This window comes from Canis aureus, chromosome 27 (assembly GCF_053574225.1).
Source record: "Canis aureus isolate CA01 chromosome 27, VMU_Caureus_v.1.0, whole genome shotgun sequence".
In the NCBI taxonomy this organism is placed as follows: Eukaryota; Metazoa; Chordata; class Mammalia; order Carnivora; family Canidae; genus Canis; species Canis aureus.
This window is the reverse complement of record NC_135637.1, coordinates 31738750-31764213: the sequence shown is the minus strand read 5'-3', so window position 1 is coordinate 31764213 and position 25464 is coordinate 31738750. Positions and strand designations below refer to the sequence as shown.

The 25464-nt window shown below is 44.4% G+C and overlaps 1 gene segment (V, D, J or C); it reads right to left on the bottom strand.

Moving 5' to 3' along the window:
* Positions 1-16364: 16364 nt before the first annotated feature.
* LOC144299555 (immunoglobulin lambda variable 3-1-like) lies at positions 16365-17280 on the bottom strand. The segment is given in 2 exon segments: positions 16365-16801; positions 17124-17280. Coding segments are annotated over 2 exon segments (468 nt in total).
* Positions 17281-25464: the final 8184 nt, after the last annotated feature.

Genomic DNA, 25464 nt, shown 5'->3' with positions numbered 1-25464 from the left:
GAACCAGAGGGGAAAGATTCACTATGTTCAGATGAACAGACAGAAGGATTCTAGCAGAGTTCTCAGGAGCAGAAATGCAGACAGAGATGGTGGATCAGCATGTTTTAAATATTGAAAAAAGACAAAAGAACTTCATTCCTGACTCATGGAATACATCATTCAAAAACAAAAAATAAATAAAATTTTATCAGATATACAAAATGACAAAGGTGATCATCAGCTGACCCATAATATAAGAAATAACAATGCCCAGGAGGAAGTGATTCCAGAATGAAGTGAATCTACAAAATGAAAGAAAGAAACCCAAAGGCCACTGACTGGGATAAATACTAACAGTCTTGCTTATTCAAATCTGTTTCAAGGTAACTTAGTGTCTGAAGCAAATCTAATTTGTTCCTATGTTGGAATTTACAGTAGAGCTAAGAGTAATAAGCATGAAAATGACGGCACAAAACCAGAGCACACAGAGATATGCTCTCAGGTTCTTCCTCTTTAGGTAACCCGCTGTACCATCACCTGCAAGCAGACATGACAGGGGGGAGGTAATGAGGTCAGAAGCAGTTAGAGCCAATGAGCCTAAATATTGAGAAGAAATGGAGTCACTTGACAATGCTCAGTTAGATTATAAAGAGAAAGAAATACATGGAAATAAGAAACAACACATGGGATCGAGGGGGGCAAGAAGGCAGGAGAGTACAGTCCCCAAGTCACCTGTCCCCACCAACTTACCTAGATAACTTTCAAATCATCCTGAAAACCTACTAATTTGGCCTCAGATTTAAAGAGAGATGGAATGCTACAGTGAGAATTTGCACTTCTATCAAGGTAGGAAGATGGGAAAAAAAGAAATAAAAAAGCATCCAAGGGGGAGGGGCCCCTGAGGAGCTGGGCTAAGGCCAGAGCGAGCGCCCCAAGGTCAGGAGAGCCTCGCCTGGAAGAGCAGGAGCTGAACCAAACTTCCCGGACGGAAAGGCACTCACAGGGAGTTAGAGCAGGAACCCAGGAGGGCGGGGATGCCTTCAGGCTCCCAGGGGCACTAACAGAGACCCTGCCCCCGGGGAGAGCCCCAAACCCAGCGGCCGAGCTCCCTAAAGGGCTACAGTGTGCCCCGCGGCCCGGGAACAGCACGGAGGGGCTTGGGCAGAGGCTCCACGGAGGGGGCTGTGCAACCAGGAGCGCGATTCCAGCAGCGCAGGCCCGAGAGCCCAGAGTGCTGGGGACACAGCCCAAGATCCAGCCTCCCCCCGGGACAGGCCGGGCGGGAGGGTCCAGGACAGCAAGAACACCTGCTGCCGGGGCCCCACCCCAGAGTATCCCGGCCCCTGAGGACTGGGAGCTGTGGTAGTTACTGCAGGAGCTGACTCCAGGGCTGGGGAGCTGGCCTCCACCATTGCTTTTGTTCCTCCTGGTGTCACCTTGTACCTGGGACTGAGCAGGGCCACCAGGGAGCATGGGCCTCACAGGATAAACAGCTCCCACTGAGCCATGCACCTGGCAGGGGGCTGGGTAGCTCCCCCAGGTGCTCATACTTAAGAATCAGCAGAGCAGGCCCCTCCGCCAGAAGACAAGCTAGAAAGACAGGGGAAAAGCAAGTTATTGATCAAGCAGCACTGGAAAGTTCCAGGTGAATGGCGGAATTTACAGTATATAGAATCAGAGGATACTTCCCCTTGTTTTTTGTTTTCTGTTTGTCCCCCCCTTCCCCCCCATTTTTCCCCCTTTTTCTAGTACAACTTGTTTTTGGCCACACTGTACTGAGCAAAATGACTAGAAGGAAAAACTCACCTCAAAAGAAAGAACCAGAAACAGTACTCTCTCCCACAGAGTTACAAAAATTGAATTACAATTCAATGTCAGAAAGCCAATTCAGAGCACAATTATAAAGCTACTGGTAGCACTACAAAAAAGCATAAAGGATTCAAGGGACTTCATGACTGCAGAATTTAGATCTAATCAGGCAGAAATTAAAAATCAATTAAATGAAATGCAATCCAAACTGTAGGTCCTAAAGATGAGGGTTAATGAGGTAGAAGAATAAGTGAGTGACATAGAATACAAGTTGATGGCAAAGAGGGAAGCTGAGGAAAAAAGAGACAAACTATTAAAAGATCATGAGTGTAGGTTAGGGAAATAAATGACACCCTCAGAAGGAAAAATCTATGTTTAACTGGGGTTCCCAAGGGCGCAGAAAGGGACAGAGGTCCAGAATATGTATTTGAACAAATCACAGCTGAAAACTTTCCTAATCTAGGAAGGGAAACAGGCATTCAGATCCAGGAAATAGAGAGATCCCCCCCCCCCCTAAAATCAATAAAAACCACTCAACACCTTGACATTCAATAGGGAAACTTGCAAATTCCAAACATAAAGAGAAGATTCTTAAAGCAGGAAGAAACAAGAAATCCATAACCTTTATGGGGATAAGCATTAGAATAACAGCAGAACTCTCCAAGGAGACCTGGCAGGCCAGAAATGTCTGGCAAGATATATTCAGCATCCTAAGTGAGAAGAACCTGAAGTCAAGAATACTTTATCCAGCAAGTCTCTCATTCAGAATAGAAGGAGAGATAAAGAGGTTCCAAGACAGGCAGAAACTGAAAGAATATGTGACCACCAAACCGGCTCTCCAAGAAATATTAAAGAGGACCCTGTAAAAGAAAGAATAATTCCAAGGAAACAATCCACAAAACAGGAACTGAATAGGTAGCATGATGACACTAAATTCATATCTTTCGATAGTAACTCTAAACGTGAATGAGCTTAATGACCCCATCAAAAGGTGCAGGGTTTCAGACTGGATAAAAAAGTAAGTTCCATGTATTTGCTGTTTACAAGACACTCATTTTAGACCTAAGGACACCTACAGCCTGAAAATAAAAGGGTGGAGAAGCATGTACCATTCAAATGATCCTCAAAAGAAAGCAGGGCTAGCCATTCTTATATCAGATAAATTAAAGCTTATCCCAAAGACTGTAGTAAGAGATGAAGAGGGACACTATATCATACTTAAAGGATCTATCCAACAAGACAACCTAACAATCATGAATATTTATGTCGTGAATGTGGGAGCCACCAAGAATAACCAAAGTTAAGACATACTTAGATAACAATACACTTATACTTGGGGCTGTCGATGTAGCACTTTCTAAAATCGACAGGTATTCTAAGCACAACATCTCCAAAGAAAAGAGAGCTTTAAATGATACACTGACCAGATGGATTTCACAGATATTTACAGAACTTTACATCCAAACGCCACTGAATACATATTCTTCTCAAGTGCACATGGAACTTTCTCCAGAATAGACCACATACTGGGTCACAAATCAGGTCTGAACCGATACCAAAAGATTGGGATCATCCCCTGCATATTTTCAGACCATAATGCTTTGAAACTAAAACTAAATCATAAGAAGAAGAAGTTTGGAAGGATTTCGAACAAGTGGAGGTTAAGGGCCATCCTGCTAAAAGATGAAAGGGTCAACCAGGAAATTAAGGAAGAATTAAAAAGATTCATGGAAACTAATGAGAATGAAGATACAACCGTTCAAAATCTTTGGGATACAACAAAAGCAGTCCTAAGGGGGAAATACATCGCAATCCAAGCATCCATTCAAAAAGTGGAAAGAACTCAAATACAAAACGTAACTTGCACCTAAAGGAGCTGGAGAAAAAGCAGCAAATAGATCCTACACCCAGCAGAAGAGAGTTAATAAAGATTCCAGCAGAACTCAATAAAATCGAGACCAGAAGAACTGTGGAACAGATCAACAAAACCAGGCGTTTTTTCTTTGAAAGAATTAAAAAGATAGATAAACCATTAGCCAGCCTTATTAAAAAGAAGAGAGAAAAGACTCAAATTAATAAAATCATGAATGAGAAAGGAGAGATCACTACCAACACCAACGAGATACAAATGATCTTAAAAACTTATTATGAGCAGCTATACACCAATAAATTAGGCAATCTAGAAGAAATGGACACATTTTTGGAAAACCAAAAACTACCAAAACTGGAAATGGAAGAAATAGAAAACCTGGACAGGCTAATAACCAGGGAGGAAATTGAAGCAGTCATCAAAGAGCTCCCAAGACACAAGAGTCCAGGGCCAGATGGCTTCCCTGGGGAATTCTATCAAATGTTTTTTTTTTTTTCTATCAAATGTTTAAAGAAGAAACCATACCTATTCTCCTAAAGCTGTTTGGAAAGATAGAAAGAGATGGAGTGCTTCCAAATTTGTTCTATGAGGCCAGCATCACCTTAATTCCAAACCCAGACAAAGACCCCAGCAAAAAGGAGAATTACAGACCAATATCCCTGATGAACACGGATGCAAAAATTCTCAACAAGATACTAGCCAATAGGATCCAACAACACATTAAGAAAATTATTCACCATGACCAAGTAGGATTGATCCCTGGGACACAAGGTTGGTTCAACACTCGTAAAACAATCAATGTGATTCATCATATCAGCAAGAGAAAAACCAAGAACCATATGATCCTCTCATTAGATGCAGAGAAATAGAAAATACAGAATCCATTCCTGATTAAAACTCTTCTGAGTGTAGGAGTAGAAGGAACGTTACTCAACATCTTAAAAGCCATCTATGAAAAGCCCAAAGCAAATATCATTCTCAATGAGGAAACACTGGGAGCTTAATTATCAGGAACAAGACAGGGATGTCCACTCTCACCACTGTTATTCAACATAGTACTTGAAGTCCTAGCCTCAGCCATCAGGCAACAAAAAGAAATAAAAGGCATTCAAATTGGCAAAGAAGAAGTCACACTCTCCCTCTTTGCAGATGACATGATACTGTACATAGAAAACCCAAAAGATTCCACCCCAGGATTGCTAGACTCATACATCAATTCGGCAGTGTGACAGGATACAAAATCAATGCCCAGAAGTCAGTGGTTCTTCTATACCACCTCACACCAATGAGAATGGGGAAAATAAACAAGGCAGGAACCACAAATGTTGGAGAGGATGTGGAGAAAAGGGAACCCTCCTGCACTCTTGGTGGGAATGTGAACTGGTGCAGCCACTCTGGAAAACTGTGTGGAGGTTCCTCAAAGAGTTAAAAATAGATCTGCCCTACGACCCAGCAATTGCACTGCTGGGGATTTATCCCAAAGATACAGATGCAGCGAAATGCCGGGAACCTGCACCCCGATGTTTATAGCAGCAACGTCCACAATATCCAAACTGTGGAAGGAGGCTCAGTGTCCATCGAAAGATGAATGGATAAAGAAGATGTGGTCTATGTATACAATGGAATATTCCTCAGCCATTAGAAACGACAAATACCCACCATTTACTTTAATGTGGATGGAACTGGAGGGTATTATGCTGAGTGAAATAAGTCAATCAGAGAAGGACAAACATTATATGTTCTCATTCATTTGGGGAATATAAATAATAGTGAAATGGAATATAAGGGAAGGGAGAAGAAATGTGTGGGAAATAACAGAAAGGGAGACAGAACATAAAGACTCCTAACTCTGGGAAACGAACTAGGGGTGGTGGAAGGGGAGGAGGGCGGCGGATGGGGGTGAATGGGTGACGGGCACTGAGGGGGGCACTTGACGAGATGAGCACTGGGTGTTATTCTATATGTTGGCAAATTGAACACCAATAAAAAGTAAATTTATTATAAAAAATAGTGAAAGGGAATAAAGGGGAAAGGAGAAAAAATGAGTGGGTATATCAGAAAGGGAGACAGAACATGAAAGACTCCTAACTCTGGGAAATGAACAAGAGGCTAGGACTTCAGGTACTATGTTGAATAACAGTGGTGAGAGTGGACACCCCTGTCTTGTTCCTGATATTTTTTTCTGTGACTATCATAAATAAATAAAAATTAAAAAAAATAAAAATAAAAATTTGTGAAAGGGAATAAAGGGAAAGGAGAGAAAATGAGTGAAAATATCAGTGAGGGTGACAAAACACGAGAGACACCTAACTGGGAATGAACAAGTGTTAGTGGAAGGAGAAGTGAGGGGGATTGGGGTAACTGGGTGATGGGCAATGAGGGGGGCACTTGGCGGGATGAGCACTGGGTGTTATGCTATATGTTGGCAAATTGAACTTCAATTAAAAACAGTAAAAAATAAAAATAAAAAAAATAAATGTAACAATGGGCCAGGCCAGGTCAGTCCAACACTGGGACATGGTACATGAATGTCACCTACCCTCCTTCCATGTTCCTGTCACTGTCCTGAGTGTGGAGGCAGGGCAGGTTAGGGGGGTACAGCTGCCTCTGAGGTAGGAATCCTCGCTCCTCACATTTCTCAGGTGACAGGTGCTGTGAGGTTACCTGCAGGAAGGCAGCTCCTGGGCTGAGTCTTCCTCCACCAGTGGGGGGCAGCAGAGGTTATTCAGGAGCAGTAGGACAGAGGGTGGGGCTGCCCAGGGGGAGCCTCCCAGGGACGCCAGGCCTGGGGTCAGCAGGGGTCCCCAGTGAAATCCTCAGAAGAGAGTATAGATGATCCATCCTATCTCTACAGGCTGTAGGGACCATGTCCTGAGAGTCAGACTCACACAGCAAAACCCACAGCACTGACGGGAGTCCTTGCAAATGCTCCCCTTGGGAAATGCCAGCATCCTCACTGTCCACCAGTGTTCCCCGGGAGCTGACTCATCTGTGCTGGGTAGGTCCAGGGATGTCCTGACCACTCACCTTCATATCTACCTCCTAACTTCCAGAAAGACTCAGACCTGGAGCTGAAGCTTCTTTGCTTAGGAGCATCTCACACCAATGATCTCTGTCAATGATTCTGATTAGTCATTTACCTCACTATTCATTGTAGGAACAACATTCGCTCATCATTGGTCATAAAGTGGAGCTGGTGGTTTCTTCCCAATGAAAGATCACCTGAAGAACAACTCTGGGACTCAGTTTAAAGTTCTGAAACCCTAAAAATATTTATATATGTTTGTTTGTGTGTATGTATAAACACACACATCCATCTACAAGCATAGACAGCAGAGACAAATCTATCTACGGACATATATTGAGTGTAATTCATATTTAAGCACATACACAAATATATCATATTCAAGGATGTGTCACAGGAATCTGTCTTGCAGAACACGCACACCTGGCCCAGGAGACAGAAGCTGATAGAGGATGGAGGTACAGACATGCCATGTGACCTCTGTCCTATGTCAGCCAGTTGACCCAGCAGATCAGTCATGGTGACTGTCAGCTACAAAAAGGCAGTTGATTCCCCTTTATTTGTTCCAGGTTCACACAAGATTCATTCTTGGGATTCAACAAAACTAGAAACAATCAGTAGAATGAATTCTGACAACACATCACTGCAGCCCCCAAGTTTTAATTTACAAGAAAATATTACCTTGGGTATCTCAGGGTGGCTCAGACAGTTAAGTGTCTACCCTTTGCTCAGGTCATGATCTCAGGATTCTGGGGTTGAACTCCCTGTTGGGCCCCCTCTCAGCAGAGCGCTTCTCCCTCTCCATCTCCCCTCTGTGTTCTCGCTCACACTCTCGCTCTCTCTCAAAATTAAATAAGTAAATAATAAATAAAATCTAACAACTAAAAAAGTAAAATAAAATATTACCTACAAAGGGAAAGAGTTCTGAATCAGAGACACCTTATTTTTTTCTTTTTTTATAAATTTATCTTTTATTGGTGTTCAATTTGCCAACATATACAGTAACACCCAGTGCTCATCCCATCAAGTGTCCACTTCAGTGCCTGCCACCCAGTCACCCCCACCCCCCCCCACCCACCTTCCCATCCACCACCCTTAGTTCATTTCCCAGACTTAGGAGTCTCTCATGTTCTGAGAGGCACCTTTTATTGTCACAGTCCTTCGCCCTGACACCAGCAGGAATCTCCCCACAGAGACTGATCACCTGTCCCCAAACCCGTGTCCTAGTACCTAATTCTTCCTCCCAACCAGACAGCAGCCCCAGTGTCACCTCTCAGAGAGGCCTCCACCAACCTCCCCCCACTCAGGGTCAGCCTGTCCCTCGGATCCCCATCTTCATAACATACGTTACTATTACTGAATGTCTTCTCCCATCGTTATTTTACCCATTGATTTATTTGGGGTCATTTATTGGTAATAATATTTCAAATTGGTTAAGAATATTTTAATGCGAGGGAGGGGCAAGATGGCTGAAGAGTAGGGTCCCCAAATCACCTGTCCCCACCAAATTACCCAGATAACCTTCAAATTATCCTGAAAATCTAAGAATTCGGCGTGAGATTTAAAGAGAGACCAGCTGGAATGCTACAGTAAGAAGAGTTCGTGCTTCTATCAAGTAGGAAGACGGGGGGAAAAGAAATAAAGAAACAAAAGGCCTCCAAGGGGGAGGGGTCCCGTGAGGAACCGGGCTAAGGCCGGGGCGAGTGTCCCCAGGACAGGAGAGCCCCGTCCCGGAGAAGCAGGAGTTGCACCGACCTTCCCGGGCGGAAAGGCGCCCGCAGGGAGGTGGAGCAGGACCCAGGAGGGCGTGGATGCCCTCGGGCTCCCCGGGACAGTAACAGAGCAACTGCGCGCCCAGGAGAGTGCGCCGAGCTCCCTAAGGGCTGCAGCGCGCACGGCGGGACCTGGAGCAGCTCGGAGGGGCTCCGGGGCGGCTCCGCGGAGGGGGCTGCGGGGCGGGAGCAGCTCGGAGGGGCTCGGGGGCGCCTCCGCGGAGGGGGCTGCGGGGCGGGAGCGGGAATCCAACAGCACAGGCTCCGGAGCACAGGGTGCCAGGACACAGCCCAGGATCCGGCCTACCCTCGGGATAGGCAGAGGCCGGGAGGGCCCAGGACAGCAAGGACACTCCTGCCCCGAGCTGAGCAGATCAGCGGCCCCGCCCCGGAGCATCCAGGCCCTGCAGACAGAGAGCTCTGTAATTACTGCGGGAGCTGAATCCAGGTTTCCAGAGCTGGCCCCACCAATGGGGTTGTTCCTCTTGGGGCTTCACGGGGTAAACAACCCCCACTGAGCCCTGCACCAGGCAAGGGGCAGAGCAGCTCCCCCAAGTGCTAACACCTGAAAATCAGCACAACAGGCCCCTCCCCCAGGAGACCAGATAGAAGGAGAAGTTCCAGGAAAAGTCAAGGGACTTAAAGTATACAAACAGATGATACTCCCCTGGGTTTTTTTTTTTTTTTTGATTTCTGATTGCTTCCCCCACCCTTTTCTTCCCCTTTCTTTTTCTTTCTCTTTTTCTTCTCTTTTTTCCTTTTTTCTTCCTTTTTTCTTTTTTCTTTTTCTCTTTTCTTTCCTTCTCTCTCTCTCTTTCTCTCCTTTTCCCAATACAACTTGTTTTTGGCCACTCTGCACTGAGCAAAATGACTAGAAGGAAAACCTCACCTCAAAAGAAAGAATCAGAAACAGTCCTCTCTCCCACAGAGTTACAAAATCTGGATTACAATTCAATGTCAGAGCCAATACAGAAGCACTATTATACAGCTACTGGTGGCTCTAGAAAAAAGCATAAAGGACTCAAGAGACTTCATGACTGCAGAATTTTGATCCAATCAGGCAGAAATTAAAAATCAATGGAATGAGATGCAATCCAAACTAGAAGTCCTAACGACGAGGGTTAACGAGGTGGAAGAACAAGTGACATAGAAGACAAGTTGATGGCAAAGAGAGAAACTGAGGAAAAAAACAGACAGACAATAAAAAGACTGTGAAGACAGTAAAAGGGAAATTAATGACGGCCTGAGGAAAAAAAACCTACGTTTAATTGGGGTTCCTGAGGGTGCCGAAAGGGACAGAGGGCCAGAATATGTATTTGAATATATCATAGCTAAAAACTTTCCTAATCTAGGAAGGGAAACAGGCATTCATCGAAGAAGTAGAGAGATCCCCCCCACTAAAATCAATAAAAACCGTTCAACACCTCGACATCTAATAGTGAAGCTTGCAAATTCCAAAGATAAAGAGAAGATCCTTAAAGCAGCAAGAGACAAGAAATCCCTGAATTTTATGGGGAGGAGTATTAGGGAAACAGCAGAACTCTCCACAGAGACCTGGCAGGCTAGAAAGGGCTGACAGGATATATTCAGGGTCCTAAATGAGAAGAACATGCAATCAAGAATACTTTATCCAGCAAGGCTCACATTCAAAATGGAAGGAGAGATAAAGAGCATCCAAGACAGACAGGAACTGAAAGAATATGTGACCTCCAAACCAGCTCTGCAAGAAATTTTAAGGGGAACTCTTAAATTTCCTCTTTAAGAAGAAGTTCAGTGGAACAATCCACAAAACAAGGACTGAATAGATATCATGGTGACACTAAACTCATATCTGTCAATAGTAACTCTGAACGTGAACAGGCTCAATGACCCCATCAAAAGGCGCAGGGTTTAAGACTGGATAAAAAAGCAGGACCCATCTATTTGCTGTCTACAAGAGACTCATTTTAGACAGAAGGACACCTACAGCCTGAAAATAAAAGGTTGGAGAACCATTTACCATTCAAATGGTCCTCAAAAGAAAGCAGGGGTAGCATCCTTATATCAGATAAACTAAAATTTACCCCGAAGACTGTAGTGAGAGATGAAGAGGGATACTATCTCATACTTAAAGGATCTATCCAACAAGAGGACTTAACAATCCTCAATATATATGCCCTGAATGTGGTAGCTGCCAAATATTTAAACCAATTATTAACCAAAGTGAAGAAATACTTACATAATAATACACTTACACTTGGTGACTTCAATCTAGCTCTTTCTACCTTCGATAGGTCTTCTAAGCACAACATCTCCAAAGAAACGAGAGCTTTAAATGATACACTGGACCAGATGCATTTCACAGATATCTACAGAACTTTACATCCAAACTCAACCGAATACACATTCTTCTCAAGTGCACATGGAACTTTCTCCAGAATAGATCACATACTCGGTCACAAATCGGGTCTGAACCGATACCAAAAGATTGGGATCGTCCTCTGCATATTCTCAGACCATAATGCCTTGAAATTAGAACTAAATCACAACAAGAAGTTTGGAAGGACCTCAAACACGTGGAGTTAAGGACCATCCAGCTAAAAGATGAAAGGGTCAACCAGGAAATTAAGGAAGAATTAAAAAGACTCATGGAAACTAATGAGAATGAAGATACAACCATTCAAAATCTTTGGGATGCAGCAAAAGCAGTCCTAAGGGGGAAATACATCGCAATACAAGCATCCATTCAAAAACTGGAAAGAACTCAAATACAAAAGCTAACCTTACACATAAAGGAGCTAGAGAAAAAACAGCAGATTGACCCCACGCCCAGCAGAAGAAGAGAATTAATTAAAATTCGAGAACTCAACCAAATCGAGACCAGAAGAACTGTGGAACAGATCAACAGAACCAGGAGTTGGTTCGTTGAAAGAATTAATAAGATAGACAAACCATTAGCCAACCTTATTAAAAAGAAGAGAGAGGAGACTCAAATTAATAAAATCATGAATGAGAAAGGAGAGATCACTACCAACACCAAGGAAATACAAACGATTTTAAAAACATATTATGAACAGCTATACGCCAATAAATTAGGCAATCTAGAAAAAATGGACGCATTCCTGGAAAGTCACAAACTACCAAAACTGGAACAGGAAGAAATAGAAAACCTGAACAGGCCAATAACCAGGGAGGAAATTGAAGCAGTCATCAAAAACCTCCCAAGACACAAGAGTCCAGGGCCAGATGGCTTCCCAGGGGAATTCTATCAATTGTTTAAAGAAGAAATCATACTTATTCTACTAAAGCTGTTTGGAAAGATAGAAAGAGATGGAGTACTTCCAAATTCATTCTATGAGGCCAGCATCACCCTAATTCCAAACCCAGACAAAGACCCAACCAAAAAGGAGAATTACAGACCAATATCCCTGATGAACATGGATCCAAAATTCTCAAGAAGATACTAGCCAATAGCATCCAACAGCACATTAAGAAAATTAGTCACCACGACCAAGTAGGATTGATCCCTGGGACACAAGGCTGGTTCAACACTCATAAAACAATCAATGTGATTCAACATATCAGCAAGAGAAAAACCAAGAACCATATGATCCTCTGATTAGAGGCAGAGAAAGCTTTTGAAAAAATACAGCATCCGTTCCTGAACAAAACTCTTCAGAGTGTAGGGATAGAGGGAACTTTCCTCAACATCTTAAAAGCCACCTACAAAAAGCCCACAGCAAATATCATTCTCAATGGGGAAGCACTGGGAGCCTTTCCCCTAAAATCAGGAACAAGACAGGGATGTCCACTCTCACCACTGCTATTCAACATAATATTGGAAGTCCTAGCCTCAGCAATCAGGCAACAAAAAGACATTAAAGACATTCAAATTCGCAAAGAAGTCAAACTCTCCCTCTTCACTGATGACATGTTACTCTACATAGAAAACGCAAAAGCCTCCACCCCAAGATTTCTAGAACACATACAGCAATTTGATAGCGTGGCAGGATACAAAATCAATGCCCAGAAATCAATGGTACTTCTAACACTAACAATGAGGCTGAAGAAAGAGAAATTAAGGAGTCAATCCCATTTACAATTGCACCCAAAAGCATAAGATACCTAGGAATAAACCTCACCAAAGAGGTAAAGGATCTATATCCTAAAAACTATAGAACACTTCTGAAAGAAATTGAGGAAGACACAAAGAGATGGAAAAATATTCTATGCTCATGGATTGGCAGAATTAATATTGTGAAAATGTCAATGTTACCCAGGGCAATTTACACGTGTAATGCAATCCCTATCAAAATACCATGGACTTGCTTCAGAGAGTTAGAACAAATTCTTTTAAGATTTGTGTGGAATCAGAAAAGACCCCGAATAGCCAGGGGAATTTTAAAAAAGAAAACCATATCTGAGGGCATCACAATGCCAGATTTCAGGTTGTACTACAAAACTGTGGTCATCAAGATAGTGTGGTACTGGCACAAAAACAGACACATAGATCAATGGAACAGAATAGAGAACCCTGAAGTGGACCCTGAACTTTATGGCCAACTAATATTCGATAAACGAGGAAAGACTATCCACTGGAAGAAAGACAGTGTCTTCATTAAATGGTGCTGGGAAAATTGGACATCCACATGCAGAAGAATGAAACTAGGCCACTCTCTTGCACCATACACAAAGATAAATTCAAATGGATGAAAGATCTAAATGTGAGACAAGATTCCATCAAAATCCTGGAGGAGAACACAGGCAACACCCTTTTTGAACTTGGCCACAGTAACTTCTTGCAAGATACATCCACGAAGGCAAAAGAAAAGATAGCAATAACGAACTATTGGGACTTCATTAGGATAAGAAGCTTTTGCACAGCAAAGGATACAGTCAACAAAGCTAAAAGACAACCTACAGAATGGGAGAAGATATTTGCAAATTACGTATCAGATAAAGGGATAGTTTCCAAGATCTATAAAGAACTTCTTAAACTCAACACCAAAGAAACAAACAATCCAATCATGAAATGGGCAAAAGACATGAAGAGAAATCTCACAGAGGAAGACATAGACATGGCCAACATGCACATGAGAAAATGGTCTGCATCACTTGCCATCAGGGAAATACAAATCAAAACTACAATGAGATACCGCCTCACACCAGTGAGAATGGGGAAAATTAACAAGGCAGGAAACCAGAAATGTTGGAGAAGATGTGCAGAAAACAGAACCCTCTTACACTGTTGGTGGAAATGCGAACTGGTGCAACCACTCTGGAAAACTGTGTGGAGGTTCCTCAAAGAGTTAAAAATAGACCTGCCCTAGGACCCAGCAATTGCACTGTTGGGGATTTACCCCGAAGATTCAGATGCAATGAAACGCTGGGACACCTGCACCCGGATGTTTATAGCAGCAATGTCCACAACAGCGAAACTGTGGAAGGAGCCTCAGTGTCCATCAAAAGTTGAATGGATAAAGAAGATGTGGTTTATGTATACAATGGAATATTACTCAGCGATTCGAAACGACAAATACCCACCATTTGCTTCAAAGTGGATGGAACTGAGGGTGTTATGCTGAGTGAAGTAAGTCAATCGGAGAAGGACAAACAGTGTATGTTCTCATTCATTTGGGGAATATAAATAATAGTGAAATGGAATATAGGGGAAGGGAGAAGAAATGTGTGTTGAAATATCAGAAAGGGAGACAGAACATAAAGACTCCTAACTCTGGGAAACGATTGGGGTGGTGGAAGGGGAGGAGGCCAGGGAGTGGGGGTGAGTGGGTGACGGGCACTGAGGGGGATATTTGACGGGATGAGCACTGGGTGTTATTCTGTATGTTGGTAAATTGAACACCAATAAAAATTACTTTATTTGAAAAAAAAGAATTTGATAGGGACTAGTGTTGGGTTCGGTTTTTAAAAACTATGTATCTTGTGCTTGAGGCTTTGAACTTTCTGTATCTGTGAGTTTTAGGTTTTGATGAAACTGCGCATAATTCTGAGCAACATTTCATTAAATACTTCTCAATCTTCCTGCCTCTCCTCTGGGGACACAGTCGCATGTTCTTACATTGCCTGAAGTGGCCCAGGCCTACTGATGCTCTGTTCGCTCTTTAGAGTGTTTTTTTTCCTTCACTTTGCAGTGTCTGTGCTGTGTCTTCAGGTTCCTTCATGTGTTCTTCATATTGTCGTGTTAGCTCCTCATCTCAACTCTGGTATCTATGATCTGAGACATGCAGATTTCATTTCTAGGAGTTTCAGTGGGATCCTTTAATTTTCTTCACCTGCTAATGTGTTCCATCATTCAGACTAAATTTGGACCAAAGATTGCATCATGGTTTTTACCGGAATCTCCAGCTTTCTGTCCTGCCCTGCAACTTCCAGGCCTGTCACCCTATGACAGCGTGAGCCATTTATCAAGGTAAGTCTCTCTCTTTCTCCTGATCTCTCTCTCTCTCCCTGTGTATCACATATACACACACATATGGATAGATATGAGATACTTGTTCTATTGGATCTGAATTCTCTGGGGGACACTATCTGATGGACCTCATTAGCTGGAGTATTTATTTATTTATTTATTTATTTATTTATTTATTTATTTTATTTAGAGAGGGAGAGACACAGACAGAGGGAGAAGCAGGCTTCATGCACGGAGCCTGATGTGAGACTCAATACCAGAACTCCAGGATCATGCCCTTATCGAAAGCAGTTCCTCAACCACTGAGCCACCCAGGCTTCCCTGGAACTCTTTGTTGCAAAGAGGTTTTATCTTAATGGTTTCTTTAGGATTTGAGTCCTCACCTCCTAACTGATCAAAGTACTTAACTGTTACATGAATCCGATTGATATGTAGGATAAGCACATCATAACTCTGTCTTCTCTCCCCCATCATCTTTGCTCTTATTGTCATATGTTTTATTTTTATGTTCATTGTAAATCACAACACCTTGTTATCATTTCTGATGTGAGCAATTGGCTCTATTTTGGACACTTCGGCCAAACTAATGCTTTTTTTTTTTTTCAAACTAATGCTTTTATATTTATCCACATGCTTACAATATCTGATGCTTTTTATAACTTTACATGGATTCATTATATGTCTATCAACCTGTCCTTCCAACTTCAGCTCATCCTTGTAATGAGGGTCTGCGGGTAGTCAGTTGTGTGAAGTTTGCAACAGAAAATGCTTTATTTTGCTTTCAATTTTCAAGGACATTTCACTGGGTAGACATCAAGGTGGACTGGTTTTTTCTTTAGTATTTTGAAGATACTGCTTCACTCTTTTCTTGCTTATGTGGCTTGTGATAAGAAATGTGCCCCACCATGATGCTGGTTCCTCTGTAGGGAACACGACTCTCCTCTCTGGCTGTGAGAATGTCTGCATCACTCGTTTGTAGCAATTTCATGACGACGTGTGCACTGTGCTGTCTCTCCAAGCTTCTTGGATATATTGGTTCATTGGTTTCTCCAAATTTGAAAACTTGCTGGTTCTTTTTCCTTCAGATATATTTTCAATCACTACCTGCCCTCACCTCCTCTGCCTCGGTTGCTCTGATGACCCATCTTTAGGGGGAATGAAGCTGTCCTTCCTGCACTGAGGCTTTATTCAGTTATTCCAGCTATTTAGCTCTGTGATTCAATTTGATTCATATTGCTGTGACATCAAAGTGACTAATCTCTTCATTTGCAATATCTAATCTGCTATCAATTTCATCTCTGTATTTTAAATCTCAAAACATATGATTATCATTCAAGGAAGTTTTAAAAGATTTGCTCGTAAAAGTATATTCTACATGTGCTCTTATATATCAAGTAAATCATGTGCTCCAGCCACAGATTAAATATAGTTATAATAAACGTGTCCATATCCTCTGCCGATCCATGTCATGCAAAGCCTGCCTGCAGGGATGTGAGGAGGGAGCAGCCTGGGACCTCAGTTGTTGTAGCCTGGGTCAGACCTGCTCATGCTCTGTGACAAGCCCTGGGGGTGGAGGAGAGGGCAACAAGATGGGGACGGGGTTTGTGTCTCACTTCCCCATCTGCCTATGTCACTGTGAGCCTTAGCACTGTTGTCCCACACCTGACAGTAATAGTCAGCCTCATCCTCGGCCCTGGCCCCGCTGATGGTCAGGGTGGCCGTGTTCCCCGAGTTGGAGCCAGAGAATCGCTCAGGGATCCCTGAGGGCCGCTTGCTATCCTCATAAATAATCAGCACGGGGGCCTGGCCAGGCTTCTGCTGGTACCAATAAGCATATTTATCTCCTATGTTATTTCCCTCACAGGTGATGCTGGCTGTCTTTCCCAGGTTCACTGACACTGAAGGCAGCTGAGTCAACACATAGGAGGCCACAGAACCTGCAAGAGAGAAAATGAGAGGTGGGCTTTCAAACTGAGGTTTCATCTTTAGGAAGCCCCACCTACCTCAGCTGGATTGGGGTTTCAGGCTACTCTGGGCACCCAGGGAGCTGGCTCCCATCAGTCTCAGTCCCTGGGACCCCTACGCCTGGCTGGCCGATGGAGTCAGTGAGCAGATTGGGGGATTTCACCCTCCAGTCCCTCATCTTGCAGCAGGATCATGAGCATCCTGACCTCAACAGACAGTGGCTGCTGCTGAGCTGTCAGGACCAGGCTTGGGACAGTTCTGGGGGTGTGGGTGGCATGAGCCTGGGCTCCGCACCTGTGCAGTGAGCCAGGAATCCGAGGAGGAGAGGAGTCCAGGCCATGGTGGAGGTGCCCTGATTTGCTCCCTGAGGCCCTAGGCTGGGCACATGCCTTCCCAGGCCTCTCTTATCCCCTTACTGGAGGCACCTGCAGGTTATGCAAATCATCTGGGGCTCAGAGGCTACTGCTGAGGAGCTTTGTGGTTTCAGAGAAGGCTCAGCCACAGGGGACAGGGAAAGGTAGTGGTGTCTCTGCAGACCTAACATCAGCCCAGGGGATTAGGCTTCATCTGCTCATCCTCTATGTGGTTGTGAAATCTCCTCCTCAGATTTTTATCCAAATCTTGCTCCTGGGTAATCATAAGAGCCTTAGATCAGTGCACATTTCACCTAGAACCCTCCTTGTGACCAAACTTGAAGAAAATTCTTCATGTACTAAGCACACACTGACTTTTGAAGGACCTATTGAGATGCTGTACGTGATGTCCCAGGGAGAGCCACTAGGGCAGGTCATTGATTCTGTGGCTCAGTATCCCCAGTAGATCCCAGCACTCAGTTCCTGGGAGAGATGCAGTCCTGAGCAAGGTTAGACAGTGACTGGGCAGGAATGGGCTGGGCTGGAGAGGCATGACGTCCCAGACCTGTGCAGAGACAGTGGTAAATTCCTGAAGATACAGATCTAAGGGACACTGATGCAGAATTTTATGCTGATGATGAAGGTGACAGTGTAGAAAGAGTGTAGCTTTTCCTTTATATCTCAGGTGGTGGTGATGAACCCTCTGTCCTGTCAGAACCCCTGGTGCCTAGACAGTCCATGTGCAGGCGTCTTTGGCAGGTGATCTCTGCTGCTCCCTGGTGGCCGCTCCACATTGAAGCTGCAGGTGCAGGAAGACCTTCCTCCAGGTGAAGATTCTGAACCTACTGCTCACATGCTGATTCCCTGATCCATGGACGTTTGGCTCCATGGGAGGAATTGCTTTTCTCTAAGTAGTCCCTTTCAACCTCAAGATCATGCAGGTTCGGATCAGATTACTCATGAAAATATGAGCAGGCTCATTGAGAGGAGGAGAATGCAGGGCCCCTCTGCAGTTTGGATGGTGGGTGATCATGCATGTGGTTTGGAGCTTGGACCTGGGGACACAGGACTCAAGGACCACCTATTACTGGTGCCAGCGGCTGGTGAAGGACCAAACTGGGGCAGAGGTGACTGTTGCTTCAAAGTCAGAGACAAGAGAACAGTCACTTAACAAACATTTATTCAGACCCACTTTGGTTTGGCAGACATTCCATCATGGAAATTAGTGTGAACAAGACACAGTCACTTTGTCAGAGTTTCCATCTCAGGCCTGGGGAAGCAGAGGGACATACCTGATTTGATTATATAGTATAGATTCTCCAACCTCATCTTTCTGCACCTTGTTTTTTATATTCTTTCAAAAGTTACACAATTGCTGTCCCAGGTGTCACTTGGTCAGCATTGACTCTATGGTCCAGAGCTGACCCATGGGTGCATCATGTGTCTGAGGTTAGTCTGGGGAGACTTTTGGTCTTCTGAATAGAGAAACAGATTATATTTATGCAGTGGTCTTTCTCTTGTACCCGGGTGTGATAGCTGGAGCTGCAGCAGCCATTCTGAGTTATCTTGTCCACAAGGATGAAAAACAAAACCTCCAAGTAGTGATGGTGAGAGAGCAAGTGAGATATGGGACATCACAGAATTAATTAGCAACTAGAGAACCACCACTTGACATCAGACTTATTTCTGTGGGGAAAATTTTTGCCTGAATATTCATGCCTCTGATTGAGAGGAGTGTGCTTGCATTGAAAATTATTGACCACTTATGATAATGATTAACACAATGATCAATGAATAAAATAATGACAGATGAACATATGCAGTGTTGGGCTATGTGCAGAGAATGAAGTGAGATCAGACATAGGGACAGGCAGGTCATGTGTCGGGAGAGACTGGAGGGGCCTCTATGCAGTGGTAACAGTGGGGCTGCTGTCAGGATGGGAATCAGGGACCAGACCTGAAGTGTGTTTGGAGTCAGTGTCTGTGGAGCAGAATCTGGTTTGTCTGACGATGCAGGGACAGTGCGGAGCTCAGGTGGCTGTGACTCAAACCTTGGTTAGTTCCAAAGTGATGTTTTCTCATAAGTGAAAATCTCAGTGGCCAATGTGATGTGTTAGAATTCTCCTGTTGTGTGTTTCCAGAAGAGGTGAGTCACAAGAAGAGCCCTATGTGAACTTCCCTGCAAATTGAGTAGGAAGCAGGACCTCTTTGTAGGTGACAATCACTGTGACTTCTCTGTGGCTCACCCCTGTGTGTGTGTGTGCTGTATGACATTAAATTCTTGTCACACATCCCTTGATATCATATATTTATGCAATTAGGCAAGGAGTATACTTGCATATGTGCACATATATACTAAGTATGTCTGCTGTATGCATGCTTGTAGATATACATGTGTGTACATATATACACATATATTTACACTATACATACACACATTTTCTAGAGATTCTGAACTCTTAATTGTGTACCAAAGATGCAGTTGATGTGATCCTTGGATTTTTAGGAGGCACGTGATTCCATTATCGGCAATGATCAGATGGACGTCGTTACTGTAATGATTAGTGGGATCAAATCAATTGCAGACATATTTGACAGAGGACGTTAGGATCCATCAGCTAATGATGGTGTTCCTAGACCGAAATACAAGGGCAGATTACAAATTGTTTACATCTGTGTAAGTGGAAAACTCCATTAGGCAAACACTTTGTCTTGCTACTGAACCTTAGCAGAGACTGTACATTCCTTAATAGCTGCTGATTTACTTTGTGATCTGAACTGCCTGCCTGGGCTGAGTACCATCTGTCCAACCATTCCAGGGAACTCGGTATTCACAACAGCTGTCCATCATCAAATAGAAGAGGTAAATTTGATATCAGGCTTTGCTGGTCCTAAAGGCACAGGTGAATTGCATGAGGAAGAGGCCCAATGCCCATGACCCCAAACCCTGCTGAATTGCCTTCTCTCTGTCTCCCAACTATGGCCCAAAGTAAACAATCCTGTGACTAGCTGATAAAGAGCAATATACACTGGTTTATAGTGTATTATAGTGGTCCCAGTATGATGTGCAGCCAATTCTGATAGTTAACAATATTAGTCCAGCAGCCCTCATTTGGGACACTCCTGCATAACATGGATAGAGAAAAAATATTCAATAAGGTAATATTTGAGCAGATTACTTGGTTTATTTTGCCCGGATAGAGAGAAGGATAGAGGTGGGTTTCTACTAAGAAACTACATACTTACTACATAGGTTTTGACTCAGAGTTCAGTGGATGGCCAGAGACTTCAGGAAACACAATAAGAAAACTGGTGAAAGATATCTGAGGAAGTGATATGTGAGTAGAACCCCCCAAATGAACACAGAGCTTGGTACTATTTGTGTTCCATGAAAATGTCTACCATAGAGTGTCCTCAAAAGGAAATGGTGTTAATAATCAGGTGGATAATATGACATGTCTGGGGACAGTGGTCAGCTTTCTTTCCTTTCTTTTTTTCTTCCTTCCTTCCTTCCTTCCTTCCTTCCTTTCTTTCTTTCTTTCTTTCTTTCTTTCTTTCTTTCTTTCTTTCTTTCTTCAATTTGCCAATCTATAGCATAACATCCAGTGCTCATCCCATCAAGTGCCCCCCTCCGTGCCCGTCACCCAGTCACCCCCACCTCCCGCCCACCTCCCTTTCCACCACCCCTTGTTCATTTCCCAGAGTTAGGAGTCTCTCATGTTCTGTCTCCCTCTCTGATATTTCCCACTCATTTTTTTCTCCTTTCCCCTTTATTCCCTTTCACTATTTTTATATTCCCCAAATGAATGAGACCATGTAATGTTTGTCCTTCTCCGATTGACTTATTTCACTCAGCATAATACCCTCCAGTTCCATCCACGTTGAAGCAAATGGTGGGTATTTGTCGTTTCTAATGGCTGAGTAATATTCCATTGTATACATAGACCACATCTTCTTTATCCATTCATCTTTCGATGGACAAGTGGTCAGCTTTCTTGTCCCTCCATCCTTGACCTTTGTCCACTGGGCTCCATGGCAAAGTAGCCACGTTGCAAGGTGGGAGGTTATTCATGGCATCATCACTATGGATCTCCACTTACTAAAGCTGAACTGAATATTGTCACTTCTGAGAACCCACCTGCCAATAGCAGAGACCAACCTTGAGTTCCCAGAATGAGATCATTCCTAGGTAATCAGCCAGGATCCTCGTGGCAGATTGATCCCATTAGACCTCTTCCATCATGGAAGGGATTGCTCTGTCCTTATTAGAACAGACCTAGATAAGGACCTGCTTTCTTTTACTTTAATGCTTCCTCCCAAACTATTTCCCTGAACTTACAGAATGCCTCACCCACTGTTCTAGTATTTAAAGGAGGCTTCTGTCCAAAGTAGATATTTCACATCAAATAATACGATGCAGTGTGCCCATGTCCATGGAATTGGCCAGTTCTACCATCTTCCCCACCATTCTGAAACAGCTGGATTGAATGAGTGGACTAATGGCTTATTGAAGACTCAGTTACTGTGCCTGGCACAGGACAACACCTTGTGGGGCTTGGGCAACATTTTCCAGAAGGTGATATTTGCACTACATGTGTTTCCAACTTATGAGGCTGTGTCTCCCATAGTCATCATTCATGGGTCCACAAATCTAATGGTGGAGATGGGAATGTCCACACTCACTGATTCAGAATCATGACTCTATCCCCATGACCCTAAACTCTGATATCATAGAGGTCTTAGTTCTAAAGGAGAACTGCTTTCCTCAGAAACACAGCAATGATACTATTCAACCAAAAGGTCAGAGAGCTCCTTGTCATTTTGAGCTTCTTGTGTATCCATGGATGACTCTCTGTCTGCAATTTCAGTGGTCTTCTATCCCCAATAAATACACTAGCCAGGGACACCTGGATGGCTCAGGGTTGAGTGCCTACTTTTGGCTTGGGTCGTGATCCCATGGTCCTGGGATCAAGTTCCAGATCAGGCTCCCCAGAGGGATTCTGCTTCTGCCTCTGCCTGTGTCTCTGCCTCTCTCTGTGTCTCTCATGAATAAATGTTTTTAAAAAATACACTAGCCAAATAATGTGACAGCCTCATTCTGCTTCCTGCATATACGCTCCTGATCTACAGGATGCAGAGCCTACCTGAAGAGCTGGGTTGGGAGGAAGGTCTGAGAATCTCAGATCTGGGGACCTAGCCTGGGCCTTCTGAATGCTTTGTACACAGTCCTCCTGGGGGTAAATAGATATTCAGCACAGGAGCTTGGCCCAGCTTCTGCTGCTGTCACTGGACATTTTCCCCTCCCACATTTTTCCCCACAGGTGATCCTGGCTGTCTGTCCCAGGGTCACTGACATGGAGTGGAGTTTTGTCAGTACCTAGGAGACATGTGAACCCAGGCACAGCACCTGTCAGTGAGGGAGGATACTGAGGAAGAAAGGGGTCAGACCATGGTGCAAGTGCCCCGATTCTGTTACCATAGCCTAAGGATGAACAATGTTCCTCCCAGGCCTCTCTTATCTCCTTGATAGAGACACCTTCTGATTATGGAAATCAGATTGGGCTCCAGGGCTGCTGCTGAAGACCCTTGAGGGTTCAGAGAATATTCAGCACCAAAGGACATAGAAAGTGGAGGGGCAGCCTGGACCATAGCCTTGGGCTGATATCTTAATCCTAGATTGTCCTACATTCACTCCTTTGCTGGCCTGGCCCCTGAGATTCAGAAGTGGATTGGGTATTAATTTTCTAAGCCCATTCTGGCAGTGACATTATCATGCTCCCAGAGGTGCAGGATGCTACATCAGATCACAGCTCATGGCCACAGATACCAAATAAAATTCATCCTCTACCAAGAGCACATGGCATTTCCATAACCATCATGGTGTTGTATGTGTCTGCTCTTGGTTGTGAGCTCTTGCAATGGGTCATAGGGACTGTGCCTCAGTATCCCCCTGTTCCAACCAGCCTCTGCACATGCCTCTGCAAGCAGTATTTTCCATGACAGAGAAGGAGAAGGAGCTTCAACAATTAGTAACTCTTCAAGGGAATGTCTATCAAATTTAAGTGTCTTCAGTTGTGGAGACACATGAAATAAACATCTTAATTGATAAGTTAATTTGGAAAAAGTTTATGATATGGAACATTATTGTATCACTGGCACAGGGAAAGGTAAGAACAGAGTCTTCCACAACCTTCTCCCTTGAGGGGGATAAGTGGATGGATAGGTGAGGGGGTAGGTGGGAGGACCTTCCAGGAAGGAGGAGCAACTGTATCTTGCAGCACTGGGGACTCTCAGCACAGAGGAGGGAGGGGGAAACGTGTGATCACAGAGAGGATGAGTGTTTGTGGACAGTGATCGCCCTTTAGTTCTGTTGAGGTAGGGAGGGCACGGGTTGGTGGTGAGAGGGAAAGCGCTTCTACCAGTGTTAGAGAAATAAGCAATGTCTGCAAGAGCAGGACCTGACACAGGTACCCTAAGAATTTGCACTTGAGAGTGAAGGATGAGTGTGCACAAATGAAAAATAAACCTTGCCTGTTAGAAACCCCGATGCCCAGGCCCTCCCCAGTTGCATGTGGCTTTACCACATGATCTCTGCTGTCTCCTGGTGGCCACTCTACATGGCTGCTGGAAGACCAGAGTTCTGCTTTGGTGAGGTATAGATTCATAGTTCATAGTTCAGGTCCAAATCCTCATCAGTGGGCCTCTGCCAGAGTGAGGAATGAGCTTTGTATGCATGGCTTCTGCCTACGTCATGTTCTGGCTGATGGGCCCAGATTGGCCACGAACACATGCACAGGCTCATTTGGAGGAGGAAAGCACTGGTTTACCCGAGGCTTCCCAGCACCTGTCTGTGGGGTGTAGTAGGTCATGCAAGTGGTATTACAGCTTAACACTAAGGGTCACAGGACTCGGGATGGCTCTTATTGGTGCCAACTGTGGGTGCAGGGTTCCTGTGTGTGTGTGTGTGGGGGGGTGACCAAGGACTAAAGGCTCAAAGACAGAAACAGAAAACCTTCTGGCAAGCAGACATTTCTTCAGACCCACATTGGTCTGGCCCATCTTCCATTCTGGGAATGCTGCATGAACAGGACACAGTTCCTCTTGAACAGGGAACTCGGCTGCTGCTCCTGTGGTGGGAAGAGAAATACACAGGGAGCTGTGTGTGGGAGGAGCCCAGTCAGTGCTCCTGGGAAGCACGGTACAGGTGGTCAGAGGATTGGGAGAACAGGACCAGTTGAGGGACCTGGATTCCACCTTAGTTCAGGTCTAGGCTGGACCTTTCTCCTAAGGTGAGGGCTCTGGGCACAGAGGGATGTGTAAGGTGTGGGAAGAGGCCATTCCCAGGTAATTAGTCAGGTTCTGTTGGCAGGTGCTGGGAGCATGGAGGGGCCCCCATTGTGAAGCTGCTGGTTGGAGACATGTTTGACACCAAGAGGAATCAGACAGGTCCTGAGTTCTCCCTAAGTCACCTGGGGGCTGAGATCCCTCAGGGAAGTGGTACTGTTCCCCCCATCCCTCTGATATGACTGCAGCCTCAGGGACTAAAGGGCACCATGAGCCTCCTGTGTCCCTGTCTGGGGTCCCAGTGGGTGATCTGTCACTGCTTTCTCCAACCCCCCACAGCCTGGCTGAGCTGAATAGGAATAGAAGGGAGGGGTGCACCGGACAGGGAGGGGAGGGGGGATGGAGAGCAGGTCCCGGGTCCGTGGAGAGGCAGATGGAGGAGCAGGAGCTGGAGGAGCATGGCAGCAGTGGTGAGGAAGGCTGCCCAGGCTGAGAGAGGAGGTGGGGCAACCTCAGCCAGAATGTTCCAGGTCCTGAGCTTCTTCCTCTCTGTCCTGCCAGCTGCCTCTGGGGGGCACCGCTGCACCTGGCCACAGTGACACCTGCTACCTGGAAGGGAAAGTGGCAACCCATTCATTGTCATGTTCATGAAAAAGTCAGTGATTAGTATCTTTCTATTATAATGCATTAGATAGACCTTTTCATGATCTTTTAGTCTGAAAGTTCCTTGGGAATATTATTTCAGTCCTAGAGGTTTCCCTAAAAAAATATAGGCTGCATCATAGTCTATCAGGTCAATAGCTACATTCCAGATTGAATAATCCAATTGTAGCTGTCCATGCTTTTTTGAGGAGGAAATTATTTTGTTCTGAGTTTCCTTATCCTCACTAAGATGTCAACTTGGCTATAAGCTAGAAATGGAAATAATGTGAACCTCTCCTTTACCTTCTTAATTTATTGCACATTTGTTGTTTTTACTTCATGTGAGTGTCCTAAAA